The following is a 16861-nucleotide window of genomic DNA, read 5'->3' as shown; positions in this document are numbered from 1 at the left end:
AGATTAAGCAAATTACTATAATGTTCAGGCTACATAAGGTCCGTGTGTAAACAATCATGTCTGGACCAGTGTGATAGCATGATCAACTCCCACACCTACACCTAATAATCGTATGTAGGCTCCTGCGTCAAGCATGGGATATTGAGGACCTCTTCTGTCCCAGAGTCCCCATCATAGAACCTTCTTTATATCCTTTTTAAATACTATGAATGGCGCCCCTGCAAGGGCTATGGGTTCAGCGGGGAGGACTTACACATGGTTATTATATAGTCAAATCATACAATGTCGCTTTTTGCACATTTTGTGTGAGGATACGGCCAATATCGTTATTGGCACCGTGGTGTTGTGATGTTGATCTTGTTCCATTGCATTAGGGTCATGTGATGTACTGAGTGCCAGAGGTGTAAGCCCATGTGTCGAATAGTGTAAATGCATGAGATAAAGTCTGCAGTGAATGTGATACATTTCATACGAGGTCATTTTCATACGAAAGTATCTTGATTCACGTTTAAAACTGAGTGTATTTGTTTCAGACGAAAGTTGATCTTAAACAACTCTTATATGATTATTCGCCGTTCTTCGATGGTGATGGAGTTTAGGCGTCAGATTCTACAAATGTAATATGACGCACATCATAAGCAATCTGTCCAACATCTATATCGAATGGCATTTCTTTTGGTAGCAGTCGATGATTCTTGTCAGTTTGTGACAGGTACAATAACAGTTAGGGGGATGTATTTGTAATAGAACATCCCCAAGATTTTGTTTATTGTTTGGTTGTACATCAAACAGAACCATTTATTTGCGACTACATAATTTAGAGGACTATTTGCTTATTGGCTTCGTAAAAACTTAAGTGATAAAGTATTTTGTGTATGAGAGCTGACTTTTTACACGCGTGGATACATGTAATGGTTACGATGGTCGTGTCACTCTTACAGCTGACGAAATATTACATAATGTGAACGAGATGAGCACTTACATGTTGCGTGAAAAGGACATGTAATTTCAAGAGGCACATACATGCATTATCCGTAGTTCCTCGAAGCTCGTAAATTATTCTCTAAAACATATTCAGCAAAGATTTACTTTCCTTTTTAACGTCCAAGGGACACAACTCGTGTTAACATAAGCGAAAGATCACCCGCACCTGCATTCCGTTAAATTGCATGGCCAAGGCGTCTCTGATTGAGTACAGGCCAAGGCCAACATTCTTTAATTATTCATACTTCTAAGGATTTGATTCTTTTGTAAGAGTCATCTCCAGAGATTCTCACAGACTGTTATTAAATTCATCTCGGGCAGACAATTCATGGAAGCAATTTTCTCTCTCTAAAATTCCACTGGGGTTTGGGGAAGGTCGCATTAAGATTGTGTCGCATTTTTGCAAGGGTACAGCAGTTCAAGATTTACCGTATTTAAGAAGTGGCTGTTTTGGTTCACTGTGATTTATGGTGTTAGTCTAAATAATTCTTTCCTTGTTAATTATAGAAAATCTGTTCCTTTTCATGTTCAGACATGTATACATATACTTACCCGCGCAACGAAGACCTGAATATCCTCCATCACATCCATTCCCGCAGGTTCCGTTCCTTTTGTCACATACTGTACCACTCTTGCAGTGACCACATTCTGACGCACATCCATTGCCATACCTCCCGTCGTCACACACTGAAATAGCCAGTATTGCATTGCCAAGTCACATTTACCTGCATCTTCTTGTGTCAGATGATACGTAATATACATTTGTTCTCATAAACAATACCCGTTGAAGTTCTAGTTGATGATTATGCACAGACTGAACTTAAAAGGACCAACCATTTTTACGTGAGTAATTATGACTTCTGATTTTCAGACAATCAGGAAGTACATTTAGAAAACGATACAATTTGTGATGGAAATGCAGAATTAACAGACATACTGAGTAAACATGCACATGGATATGCATGCGCACGCAAACACTTGCGCATATTTATATATATATATACTCCTTTTTTCAATGCCTGTTTCCATGTATTATGGTGGGATATTTATATCCTTTTCCACGTACTTATTATGCGGTATTAAAATGGATTTTTCCAAAACAATACCAATTTTCTCTTTTGATGAATCACTTCTCTAGATGTATACCTGGCAAGTGATAAATGTGAATGAAGCAAGAGATGAATGTGGCAATATAATCACATGGATACCTTCTGCATGTGTTGAATGTATGGATATTTTGTATGAGACAAGGACTGAAAACCAATCAACGATTTACCGTTATGACACGTGTTATTCATCCATCCTGCTCCACATCCTCCAGGACATGTTCCTGTTGACTTGTCACACGCATCACCATTTAGACAGTTTCCACACTTGGACGTGCAGTCAATACCATAAACACCATCTGAACATGCTGCAAACAGAAGAGTACATGACACATGAAGCTGTGAACGTACATTTAATAGTAAATGCAGATAGATAAGACACTAAGTGATATGATTACTACATTTTAATCTACAAATAACGTCATATACATAGACTTTACTCATCTCGTTCCCGCGACATAGTGTGGAGGTCAGTTACTTTTCACGAGTATTAACCGGGTAAACTGTCAAAAAAAAGTTTCTCCTTTCGGGCTCACGAAACGATCGCAAACAGGACACTTAACAGTTATATATTTCGTTATATTTGGTGAATATTTTATGTCCACTTCATTTATTTTTGCCAGCTTTGATATGTCAATATAAACAATTTGAACTGAAAATGTAAATGTAAAAGCACGCTTACTCGCCTGAGATAGGGCATATGCTAGCTTTACTCATGTACTTTTACTCGCATCAACCTACAGGTTTGTTCATGAAACTTCGGAGGTGTCGCCAATCACGAAACTGTACATCTAAAACCGACCGTCAAAGACCTGATTTGGAAGACTTGACAACGTTATGTTAAAAGAATCATATTTGAGGTTTTTTTCACTGAATTATAAATGTTCATGTGTTTACATCGCATACAATGCACAGACCTGACTTACCTTGATTACACCTGTCAGTGATCCACCCTGCTGCACATCCTCCAGGACATGTTCCATTTGTCTTGATGCAAACATCGCCATCCAGACAGTTGCCACACTGGACGCCACAGTCCGGACCATAGTAACCACTTGGACATGCTGTGTACATAAATCAATGTTTTGGTCATGATGTCAGTGATATTTGAAAGAACTTGCATGAAAGTGTGTCTCACCTTCTTCATTCCAAAGGTGACAAAATGGATTTACGAACACAGAAACATCAACTTCACAGGTGGGAGACTACATGTAGATGACAAACAGGTAGGAATTAAGAAACAAACACCATCGCTTGTTCAATAGTGTGCCATTATTAATCTAGAAGCACATAAAATCATATCTATATTAAATCAACATTCACGGCGTCAATACATTTTATGGAATAGCCGCGGTTAAGAGGGCACATACAAAGTATTACAATATTGCACTGTATAAAATCTAAACTCACGTTGAACACAGGTGTCGTTCATCCATCCTGAAGCACATCCTCTTGGGCATATTCCTGTTGACTTGTTACATGCATGACCATCGAGACAGTTTCCACACTGGGAGGTACAGTTGATACCATACCATCCATCCGGACACGCTGTACACATTAAAACGATTAGAATTACATGTCGATGAAGATGAAAAACATGGAAGGTATTCTGTTGTTGGCAGCACATAGCTTTGTACCCTGAGGATGATTCACACGTACATTTAACTTCTCTTTGGTGACATAAACTACCGTAAGTCATAGTCAATCAGACAGGCACAGTTAAAGCTATACTAAATAAGTATGTGAGAAAACAAATTATAAGTTCCTTGACAAAAAGAGTTCTAAAAGTGTCTAAATATTTCCACAAGACAGTATGACAAGAAGTCAATTTTCCCGCAATTCCTACATTTCAGATCTTTTGAGGTTCAAATGATCATACTCCTTCTACGGAGATTTCAAATAGCATCATACGACGCTTGCTCAAAAGTTGTTTGATCAGGGTTAAAGAATCACATGCCTTTTCAAAGCGTTCAAAATATGTTATGAGAGACAAGCACATGTGGAGGGTGTGGCCATATAGTTGACTCATCAGTGACTAAACGATTCTTGGAATACGTAACTATTATTTTTTGTCTTTGAAATATTGAAGTGGCTTTGCATGTGTTTGTGGCAGGTGCGACCGATAGGATCTGGTACACCATCACACGATCACTAATTGTGGAAAAGGTTTTAATTATTTCTAAGCTCTGAAAACTGGGTTTTCGAGAATCTACACTTTCCTCATCATAATCAATGAGGAAAATAGGTATATGAAAAGGATCATTATCCAATTCACATAAAGCAAAATACACTTAGAATATGCTGAAACCCACAAAAGTGCACTCACAGCAATGACATGTACTTACGCTGATGACAGGTGTCAGTTAACCACCCTGCTGCACAACCCCCTGGACAGTAGCCTGTAGCTGTGTTACAATGGACAGCGTTGCGGCAGTTTCCACACTTGGAGGTGCAATCTCCATAGTAACCGTCTGGACATGCTGTGGGTGTTAAAACAATAAGTTTGTCAACTGTATCATTAAACGTTTATGATAATACCATACATTTTCTTTGTAGACATGCACATTCACAATTCGAAGATACATGCCTAAAAGATAATACTACTAAATATCAAATACTGTCACCGTCCGAAACGCATTAAGGTACATATCAGAACCGTATGTTATTAAAAAATATCTGTGAAAGCATGATGGCATAATGGTTTACATATAACTAAATTTACAATTGTCCTGTTACGTTTGTTGAGTTTGTCTGGGACTTTGCTATGACGTCAGTATGACTTATGACAAGAGGGTGGACTTCAACTCTCACGTTATGCGGAACAATATTCCGTAGGTCCGTCCTTTCGTTTCTACATTCGATACCTTTTAATGCATGCCCTTTCTAACACATTTCCAGAGAGGGCCATTCGACTCCTGCTCAAAAGATAGTTGATAAATGTTTCAACATGCAAGGCGTCAGTTTAAAAAAAAGTTTTATGTTAGACATATGAAGGACGTTTCCAAATCTGACGTATTAGTGACAACAGAATGTCTGATGCATTCCCTATTTTGACCTTTACCATATGTTCCCGTGTTTGTTTTCATATATATACAGTTGACTTGCCTTTTCATGTGTTTGTGACGGTTGCTATCGGTGGGACAGGATAGGTCCATATTTTGCGAATGCCTAGTATCATCACTATTCCATAGTGATTGATATACACATACCCATGTAAACGTCGGAATCGTAAGTCGACTCTGCCTTCAGCAGGGATTTCTTTTGAATATGAAAGCGTTTTGTTGTTTATATTTATATAGTTGTGAAAGAAAGGCAACTCAGACAATCTTAACATCAAGCATTGATAATTCTTTGTCATTCTTTATGTTTCAAGAGTAACTGTCCATGCAATGAAAGGAATTCCCTTTGCCTGTAATAAAGTACTTATTAATAAGAACCCGGTTTTCTGACTCACATAAAACGTGTTTTAGGTGCTTTAGGATTGCGGAGGACTGTGACTCTTGGGAATGTGTTATCTTTGAATTGTAAAAAACCTTGATCATTATTCAGTGAAAACCCTACCTTTATGAAAGTCTTCGTTAGCCAATTTACATTGAGAAACTGAAAATATGCATTAAACCACACAATTAAAAAAACGCAGGAAGTGTACTCACGTTGAAGACAGGTGTCATTTAACCACCCTGCTGCACAACCTCCTGGACAGAAGCCTGAAGCCTTGTAACAATGAACAGCGTTGCGGCAGTTTCCACACTTGGAGGTGCAATCTCCATAGTAGCCGCCTGGACATGCTGTATTATCATGTAAAACAATCCGTTGGTCAACTGTAGCATACATGTACATAATACACACAGATGACATATATACAGTACACATTGTATATACTAGTAATTCATGTTTATAATAATATGACACACCTACCCTAGAGACATCAGAGGTATATACTCTCAGATTTACATACTATATAGGGCCTGCACGTAACAAATGTGTCCTCGCTCCAAAGTACTTATTAGAGCTGGCATGGATTACGGTGAATGCCAGTGAATATTGACAATGGCTTGCCAAGACACTTTATTGTGGCCTTTCAACAACTTATGCATACAGTCTTACTAAATTCTTGCTGCCCTATAAAAGGATAAGGGAGTACGTGAAGATTAAAAAAAACGACAGGGTCAGCAAAAAGTTAAAGCAGCGTTGTTAATGTATTATACAAAGTATGTTCCTCACTTTTGTACTTTTGCAAAAGGTCACAGACACCTGTTTATTTCACAGCGAATCAATTTACTCATAATAAACTTCTATGACAGCATGTAATGTTCACAACACAAGATTCCGACTGGGCGAGGCTCAGAACCTGTACCTGATTGGCAATTTCTTCCCGTGTACCCTGGAGCACATCCGGTCAGACACAGTCCAGTGATCTTGTCACACACTTCTGTGTTTTGTGAACAGTGACACTGTTTGTCACAGTCCTCATCAAACCAGCCGTCACTGCAAACTGAATATCAACATGTAAGAATGTATATAACTAACATGAACTATAAGTGACATCGGCAGACGCTAGATAAAATCATATTCATGATTAATGATGCACACAACTGTTGAAAAAGTTGAACTCCGCCGACCATTTAAAAAACCCAAAACATTTAGGATAAACGTGGAGACAATCTGCCACTAAGGCAAAGTAAATCTGTCCTATCCATACTGTAATAGTTCCATTACGAGAGCTTGTTTGGAGACCTATTTTCTTTTATGTCATTTACTAAAATAGCTGAGCCGTTGTTGATCTTGGGTTTTGAATGTTTGGTTCGTCAGCAATTGTCTTTGGACATTTAGTGAGTGAGTAATAAGTAGGGTTTGACGCTGCTTTGAACAGTATTCCAGTTATCAGCTGTATGTGGGAGGAAAGCAGGTCTCTGACTTTAACCACTTTGGTGATACCCAAGAGCACGGATATGGTGCTGACAAACCTAGACACATAATCGGGGTTTGCCGGGATTCCAAACCACGATCAAAGGCTTCTGGCTAACAAAAGGATGTGTTTGTTTGCTGTTTAACGCCAGCTATTCCAGCTATATGACGGCGGTCTGTGAATAATTGTGACATCACGAGCATCGATCTACGCAATTGGGATACGATGACATGCATCAACCAAGTCAGCGAGTCTTGACCACCCGATCCCGTTAGTCGCCTCTTACAAGCATGAGTTGCTGAAGACCAATTCTAACCCGGAATCTTCACGGGACGCACCCAAGGACGCAACTCTGCACGGGGTATTGCGGCGCCTTTGTCATGCTGTGATATAACTGAATTATTGTTAAAAACATGAAAACCCAAAACTTTCGCTCACACGATCAGTGGTGTAAGTTAACCTACCAAATATCTGCACTTCGCAGAGCGTGAGAAAATCGCTTGTCTGTATTGTGAGTGTGTTTTCTGTCAGTGGTTGTTGACATCTCACGTCAGCTATAGCAGGCGGATGGGTATACGTTGACCACTGTATACACAGCTGTCCACCGACAAATATCTTCATGCCTTGGTTTCTGCTAAGTACTGAATTTGAAGTGAAAATGTGCAGTCTTTTCAAGGTCAGGTGTTTCATTTGATGAAGCTCCAGATCGATTAGCCACGTGAAATAGTACATCAAGTTATGGCTTGCACGAACACAATTCCAAAAAGACACAGCAAATGTTACCTGAGATTAGGATAACCATGGCTTTTGACCACAACGTACATATACCGACAACAATCCATAAGCACCTGTTATAAAGCAGTACTAGGAACCATCCATCAACGATACATTTTGTTTTGTTACGGATTTAGTTATGTGTAGATAAAAGCGCTACATTTTATTGGTATTCTTCACATTGAGAAAAACACAAAATTTATATGTTGACCCATACTCATTACGGTCATTACGTAGATACAGCCTGATGCGTTGTATCTTGTCTGTGTTGGAGGTGTTCAGGTACACTGTCCATGTTTGAACTCCAGGGTTTGTATGTGTACATGTCAGTGGTGTACTATAGAAGTCTGTTGTAGCTCTGCCATCTACAGCATATTTAGCCTCGAAATAGAATGGTGTATACCCTGTCCGGTCACTGTTTTCAACGTATGTACTGCTCTGGTTGGCACTTCTTCCTAAAGCAATATTTTCTGAAGAAAAAGAAGCAATGTACAACACCATACACATAAGACAATGGTGGAGAGAGAAGGTCCAGGTGTGACAACAGTTAATGCATGGCCGTGTACATTATTTATTAACATTCAGTTTACTTCATAAACTGAGCTATGGAAACCTTTGGTAGCCAACATGGAATATGGATTTCATATGTCAAGAAGCATTGCTGGCTTAATTTAGACACCCTTGCTGAACTAATATAGTGACAACTGTATACGTGGCGATACAGTCTTAGAGATTTGCCACTCTTAGCTTCTTGGTGTGTCTTCAATATTAATTACCAGCTAATCATATGTTTGCATAGTAATGAGTCCTGTTCATAAGGATATCGTGTCAAAATATAGGTTATCACGCGAGTGTGTTTGGGGATGGTAAATATCCTGCATTAGGAACAAACATTGTATTTAGCGAGCCTTGGCAGAATTAATTCTTTAATTCTGTGCTTGAAAATCGCTTTCCTTCTCTCACAAACATAATCTAAACATTGCGAGTTTTCCTGGAATGCGCGCATTAATATGTATTACGTCACAGGGTAAGTGATGTGTCAGTCGGACAGTGACAGTAGCCAATGTCGTTCCAACTGAATCCGTTTCTTTTACACTGGTGAAGCAATATATACGCAAAACAACAATCGTTTTTATTTGCCTTTCGCGGCAATCCATCGGTCTGTCCGCTAGAGTAACTGCCCTTTTTCAAAGGGAAGCTACTCTAACCCTAGTCTATGAGACGTCACGGCCACGGTCAGACGTTGTTGACAGTCGGTCTGTCATAACGTTAAGAAGTGTAGTCAGATGTACACACAGCAACAAAACGAAACAAGGTAACAATTCAAACATATTTCGGCCAAATCCAACTATTTTAATTTGTGGAGAAGGTTCCAAGCCGCAAAGGTCTACAAGCACAGATATGGCTACTGATCCCGCTTGGCTAGGCCTCGTGTCCTCGCAAAATTGTTTCGAAATTTATATCTCCAAAACTTATAAAATGCCTGAGCTACGTCACAGTTAAACACTGATTTTCAGTATAATAGACTGTGCTTTTGATAATGATGGCAATTATCTCTGTAGTTTATCCAGATTCCCGATGGTTAATTCGGACTCGGCTGCCTAATGACAAGGGCGACGCCATGTTTGTTTATAAACACTGAAAGTAGTCCCTACTTGACCTTTGATATCATTCGTCACCACTCGCCCTTTCCGTAACCTGCAAGAAGACTCGTCCCCCTACCGATGAATGTTATGTGCGAAAATACGACAAACAAATCAGAATGCGCGTATGATTTCAAGTACTTCGTCAAAGAATCCCTCAGAAATATTGTTTTGATTTTACACATCTAAAAATATACCCGAGACACAGTTAAATGTGTTCAATCATACTGTATAATTCCGCACGTCCCGATGTGCTTTAAATTTTATCTGAAATATATATAATATATGGGGAAACATATGTGAACCATTACGCAACGAATTGACAATTGTTTTAGGTGTGCCCGTTTGCGCTAAGACGGAACCCGGTCGCAAAAATGGCCACGAGAGGGGCACGAGTCGCTATTCGGCTTGTCCCGGAATAACACGAGTTGGTCACGAATGCTTTGATATTTGCATCTCTATCCGCATATGACCCCAACGGATATCGTTTTTATCCGTTGGCTTTATCCTGCCGAGAAACCTACCCATTGTATGATAAATGTTTATATCTTACACTCTCTTAAAACGACACGCAAAGGAATGTAATAATCTCTAAGTACGTCACACTACCCCCACGGAACAACTTAATTTTTCGGCAATTGTACATTCCAATTTAAATTTAGGTATGCACCAACTGTTCAAAACGTTGTCGGTGTTCTTTCAGTTGCGTTCTGCAAAGTGTTTTCAATCTAAAACACAGATCGAAGTTAGTATGTAATTTTCTGAGATGGACTAATTCTGATAGAGACAAGTTGGATAAGTCACATACAGTAATAGTGATAATAAATAATCATATCGTGTTTATATATCCTGTGATGATAGATATGATGGGACTGAGTCGTATTCAAACACTTTTAAACAAAGATGAGCAGTTTGAAATTGATTATGTTAGTAACATGAAGCCAGTGACTCGGAGTGCTGCAGAGTACTGCCATGAAAGAAAAACAAATGCAAATCCCGAATACTCACGTCTCTGGCAGTAGGAACCAAACCATCCCTGTTGACATCTGTCTGGACTGCCGACCTGGCTACGGCTACAGGGAGTGGATGGGAACGTGGAACAGGCAGTCACAGTGTCACAATGGCATTCGGCATCTAAAGAGATATTGAAAATATATAATGTTGTTTATACAATATAGGGACATATACTTTTACACATCAAAAGACAGACGAGAATGTAGATGTGCATTTAGATGACATTGTTAGAAATCGAATTGTTTCATCTTCCTACTTGAGATCCAGTTTTAGCTAGAACTGTCATAACCAGGATAGCAGGTGCCATATGGAACTAAGTATCACATGCGTAGTTGATACTGAAGGGATTGTATCAATAATTCTTACCAGTGAGTGTCCCAGTGATGGAGATCAACAGGACCCCAGTCAATAACCTTACCATTTCGTCTCAGGTCTGTGTATTGGGAGTTGAATCTTGAAATGAAATAGACGCTGACGTTGATTCTACCACCATTCATATTTCATGCATGCATACAAACCACACATAGTTATAGAGGACATGCTACGTGCCTTTAACACGTTCTACTTTCGACTGGTACGATGTTTGCAGCTGGGAATCTCACAAATATTTACTAATTGGCAAATTCCTAGTTGACACATTTCCATTAATCTGCCAAATCGAACAAATTAACAAGTAATTAAAAAAATCGTACTCTTGCGAAACAAATCCCGAGGGCTCATCTTGTCAAGCTTGCCCTGACATTTGATACGCCCTCATCGAAACAATGTCACAGTGGAAAAATAGTCTGCCGGCAGGTATACAAGATTGTATGATAAATGTACGAGACAATGGACGGATGCATACACACAGTTAAGAGTAGTTATCATACTATTTGTCATCACTGCGGACTAGACAAACATAACATTGTACATGTGGAACGCGCCTAACAGTTTACGTACGTATGTGTATTTCTATCTCAGTTGATCACATTTGAAATTCATGGACACTGATTGGGGTATTTCAGCTACGCATCAACTAAACGGACATGGAAATTTGCAACTTTACATCTGTGTCAATAAAAGTTTATAAACATAACACCTGACTAGTTTCACGTGCATCTTTGCTATCATCGAATTTGTTATGGACACGTGCTTCAGGTGCATCTTTCTGGTATCGTCGCGTTTGTTATGATCATATTTCACGTGAATCTTTTCTATCGTCGCGTTTGTTATGGACACATGTTTTACTTGCGTTTCTGCTATCGTCGCGTTTGTTATGGACACGTGCTTCACTTGCATATTTGCTGTAGTCGCGTGACATGGTGATTAAAACAGCAAAAGAATTAAAGTGGAGATTGTACATACCACTTGATACATCATTCGATTTCAAACTGGAACGATGATATAAATATGGTTCGGCTGTTTAATAATTGCGAGTGAGTGTGTAAGTTGGGTTTAACGCCGCTTTTAACAGTATTCCAGTTTTATCACGAAGTGCCAGCTTAATGTGGGAGGAAAGCCCAAAGTGATGCAGGTCTCAGATACCACTTCGGTGAAACCCACGAGCACGGTAATGGTGCTGACAAACCTAGAAACATAAGCGGGGCGAACCGTGATTCGAACCCACAATCATAGGTTTCTGGCGTGACCAAGGGACGCAACTCTGCATAGCGAATCGCGGCGCCTTAGACGACTGGGCGACCCGTGCCCCCTTTAATAGTTGTGAACTCTTCACAAATGGTGGATTAACTATGATGGATTTAACTGGGGTAACTGTAGCTCTGCCTTGCTGCTAAACGATTTGGATTGTTACTTGTCACTACACAGAGCTGCAGACTGTCCCACAGTGTTTTCCTAAAGATACCCGATTCGGAAAATACCGCACTCACAACCCTGCCATAAAGTGTACATGGATCGTGATCCCACCAAAGCTGTAATCCGATTCGCTCTCTAAAACACATTCCTTAAAATACATGTACTTATATTTTCGATCACACGACTTTCTATGTTCTTATCGGGGTCGCATCATCGAAGGTGTACGGAGCTTAGGCCGCCATTGTTGTTGGGTGAGCATATCGACGTCCTGTGACTACCCGGAATTAGAAGCTGCTTTGTTTATGTTTATAGAGCTCAACACAGACTGTTACACATCAGTGATTTCTCCCCTGTGGCAAATGATATAACAACAATGCACTGTTATAGTTGGGAGACTCTGTTGTCGTGAGTTGTCCACAAACACATACAATTATACGCTGTTTTCACTCACGCTATGTTTGAAGCAATAGTTTCAAAAATGTATATGAATATACTCATGTGTACAACGAGAAAGGGAAACTAATATCAACAAAACGGGTATCCACAAATACCTCTCCATGTCAACACAATTCACCGTGCCCTGCAAACTAAAATAGACTCATAACCCAGATAGATAACCTAGCGCCCAGTCTCTCAAACGCCAGACGCTTTACAACTAGCCATAATAGCTATGTCATAGTTCATCTCCCTTCAGAAATTACGGTATCAATTACAAATGTATAACATCGTGGTAATGAAAGGTACACCATACACATCGAGATGAATTACACAATGTGCAACACGCATGTAAAACGCTACAACAACTCACCTGTGGGTTCCCACGAAGGAACAGTGAACTTCAACCAGGAAGAAAGTTGCTGATCTTTTTAAAGTGCAGTGACCCAGGGTCTCCCCAGTTTCCAGGAACGTAAGTTTGCATTGGCTGGTATTTTTAATATTACATCCTGGATTCCTACGTTTTCGTATACAGTCTTTAGATGTTATTCATGTGAATCAAATGTCTCTGTTGGATAGAATATCTGGTAAACACTGAGGAAAAGTAGGAAGCTAGAAAACAAACACAAGTGACACTTATGTTATGAAGTAACTTCTGTGGTAGGGAACGAAAGTTTGAAGTGATTGCTGTCTAAAGAGAGAATTGTTAGTTAATTTATAGAATTAATATTAACGTCTATCTGTATCAGAAATTATATCCAGATTTCAGTTATACCTAAATATCTAGATCCCACTTATACCTAAATATCTAGGTCTGTTATGTCTAAATATCTACATCTCAGTTATACCTAAATATCTACATCTCAGTCATGCCTAAATACCTACATTTCAGTTATGTCCAAATATCTAAATCTCAGTTACACCTAGAAATCTAGATCTCAGTTATACCTAAATATCTATGTCTCAGTTATGCCTAAATATCAACATCTCGGCAATACCTAAATATCAACATCTCGGCAATACCTAAATATCTACAGCTCAGTTATGCCTAAATATCTCCATCTCACTTATACCTAAATATCTAGATCTCAGTTATGTCCAAATATCTAGATCTCAGTTTTACCTAAATATTTACACCTCAGTTATGCCCAAATATTTACATCCCACTTATACCTAAATATCTAGGGCTGTTATACCTAAATATCTACATATCGGTTATACCTAAATATCTACATCTCAGTTATACTTAAGTATTTTCAAGTCTGTTCTACAATATACCAAATAACTTGATCTCAGTTAAATATTAATATCAACATCTACCAAATAAATTGATCTCAGTTATACCTCAATATCAACATCTTAGTTATAACTAAATATCTAGATAGTAGTTATACCTCAATATCTACAACTCAGTTATACCTAAATACATATACGGCTTCCACCCTCCTCAGTATGAGATTAATGTACGAATTTCCTCGAGACTAACTTTTTGCATAAAAAATTGTAACCTATCGAGTGTCTGGCTCACATTGAGGTCTGTCAGAAATCTACCACCTCCATTCTCATGTATTGTATTATAATGAGTGTGTGTTTAGTTTAGAGGAAAAAAGCCACCAGGAATGATGCAGGTTGATACTTGATCCATGAGCACAGGTAAATTCCTGACCTGAAACATAATCAGGGTGTAACTTGGATCCTTGCACACCTGAGGAACCCATCTTTTGACAGGGAAGTACAGTGTCTCAGGCGACAGAGAAAGCGTGACTTCCCATTTATATCACGTGGGCACAATAAACCCAAATATAATGATTTCTTTTCGTTAACATGTTATAATTATACGCCGTATTCATTTACATGTAGGCTTATATTAAATAACAGGGTACGAAGCCAATAGCTGATTCATATTAGGTCGTTTTATTACTCTGCCCTTCAAATATTAAAGTGTGTTTAACGTTTATGTTGCCAAAGCGAAGCGTAGATCTTCCGCTTGACTGCATACGTGTCAGCCAGCCTTTCGAGAACCTCATACCTGCTCCTGTCGCCGTCACATAGTGTGACATTATCACAATGAGAGTATAGCCTGGGGTGGCTGGTTGAGATAAATGAAGGAGGGTGATGTGAAAAACAGCATTGAGATACATTCTTTGACAGCTGTGAAGGAAGACTGCGGTTACAATATGGACATATGTTGCAAACACGTAAAACTAACAAGCACATTATTTTAGGTTTAATCGCCCAGGTAGATTTGAGTCAGATTATGGGAATACGTGAAGTGGCAGACATGGGATGTTACTGATGCGCAGGGATCAATGTATAAAATGGACATGCTTGGGGCGATTACAATATTTGTGACAATTATACTCCTTTAAAGCAGGACACTACGCAATATGTACACCTTTCAGTAACGTGTACGGCACTGCTACCTACAGTGACGACTGTTACAGAGCCTACTGTGCATGTCACGGACTACCTTTTACGTGAAAATAATATATGTTAAGAAACTGTACAACGTCAATCAAATTACATTATAAATTCATTAATTCTTTGTTTGTTTCTTTTTTGTTTAACGCCGCACTCAGCAAGGTTCCAGCTATATGACGGCGGTCGGTAAATAATCGTGTCTGGACCAGACAATCCAGTGATTGACATCATGCGCATCGATCCACACAATTGGGATACGATGACATGCATCAACCAAGTCAGCGAGCCTGACCACCCGATCCCGTTAGTCGCCTCTTACGACAAGCATAGTCGCCTCTTACGACAAGCATCGGTTGCTGAAGATCTATTCTATCCCGAATCTTCACGGGTCATTCATGAATTCATTAAGATATTATTTTTGTAGTATTTTGATTTGTGTCCGATTGATCACCACAATCCTTGCTAGTACAACGATCAGGTATCAACATAATTGCGATGTTTAGATGGTTGTACGCCATGAATATTTTAGATCGATGCCGAACAAGTTATCGGACAACATCACATGAAGGACCTTTTGTTATCACTGGTGAAGTTTCTAGTTATATATTAAATGCTTTGGGCAAGGGAAGTTAATTGTGTAACAATGGACAGTATATTTTTCTGGCTATCGGTTTGAAACAAAAAAATATATAAATATACCTTACACTTTTTAAAAGGAGCAGTACCACGCTAGGGGCTCCACGACGACTTCCGGGTCATTTGTTTGCGTCGGTTATTACTGACGGCGTATAGTCGTGGGAAACTAGTGGAGTGATTATGATTATTATTATGCACATAACTAAATTTTCGTTGTTTCGTGCATTCCGTATAATAATAATTATAACTGTATGTTTGAATTCCATATGTATGCACACTATATGGACTATCATGCAAAGTAGAATTGCGACAGATACTCTGGCATTTCATTATGTAAATAAATGGGACATATCATCAACAACCTGAACTTATTGTCAATAATAATCAGTGTGATTGAGGACGTTGGATCCCGTGTCCATATCAATCGCAATGAGGCAGGATACTATCCTTCCTAACTGAAGTAGATTGTCCCCAATTACCAATAACTGCACGAATTCTTTCCTTTACATGTACATGAGTTTGTTGTAGCTTTCATACGTTGCAGGAGTTCAACCCAGGAATCCCCAAGGGTTCCTATGCCTTTTAACACATTTGTTTGTTCGTCTGTTGTTTAATGCCGCACTCGGCAATGTTCCACCTATATGACGGCGATCTGTAAATAATCGAGTCTGGATCAGATAATTCAGCGACTGACATCAAGGGCATCGATCCTGTAAATGGGATACGATGACATGCATCAACCAAGTCAGCGAGCCTGACCACCCGATCCCTATAGTCGCCTCTTACAACATACAACATATCATCAAAACCTAATTCTTAACGTGTTTTGAAAGTGCTAAATGTGTATGCTTAATGGCGATCACAGCTTAAAAGGACAGGACCTGTTATATAATATGTTCTAGATTTTATTTATTGACCCCAACAGCTACCAGGCGTCCAGTTCCACGCCCTCTGCGCATTTAATAAACAGCACTAAGTCTAAAAAAATTCCACCATTTTAATACATTTGTTTTCTTGACAAATGATATCGAGTAACTTGACAAAGTTGATATTTTCAGGATTGGCTCAGGTAACGAGGTGAACCTGTTAATTGACAAGATAAGCCAAATGTCATATTTGTTGTTTTCTTTTTTTCACAGATCTCG

General features: G+C 39.1%; 1 protein-coding gene across 1 annotated transcript in view; it reads right to left on the bottom strand.

Moving 5' to 3' along the window:
- Positions 1-16861, bottom strand: part of LOC139444705 (receptor-type tyrosine-protein phosphatase epsilon-like) — a 44358-nt gene that overhangs the window by 13178 nt on the left and 14319 nt on the right. Inside the window, exons 3-10 of the mRNA XM_071225634.1 lie at positions 7998-8243; positions 7464-7640; positions 6448-6585; positions 4436-4570; positions 3501-3638; positions 3017-3154; positions 2261-2398; positions 1537-1671 (exon numbers count right to left, since the gene is read on the bottom strand). Coding sequence (XP_071081735.1) covers positions 1537-1671; positions 2261-2398; positions 3017-3154; positions 3501-3638; positions 4436-4570; positions 6448-6585; positions 7464-7640; positions 7998-8243 — 1245 coding nt within the window. The remainder of the gene's footprint in view (positions 1-1536; positions 1672-2260; positions 2399-3016; positions 3155-3500; positions 3639-4435; positions 4571-6447; positions 6586-7463; positions 7641-7997; positions 8244-16861) is intronic.

This window comes from Haliotis cracherodii, unplaced genomic scaffold, assembly GCF_022045235.1.
Source record: "Haliotis cracherodii isolate W230 unplaced genomic scaffold, xgHalCrac1.p SCAF_6, whole genome shotgun sequence".
Lineage (NCBI taxonomy): Eukaryota > Metazoa > Mollusca > Gastropoda > Lepetellida > Haliotidae > Haliotis > Haliotis cracherodii.
Note: the sequence above shows the minus strand (reverse complement) of the source record. Positions and strands in the feature narration are given on the sequence as shown.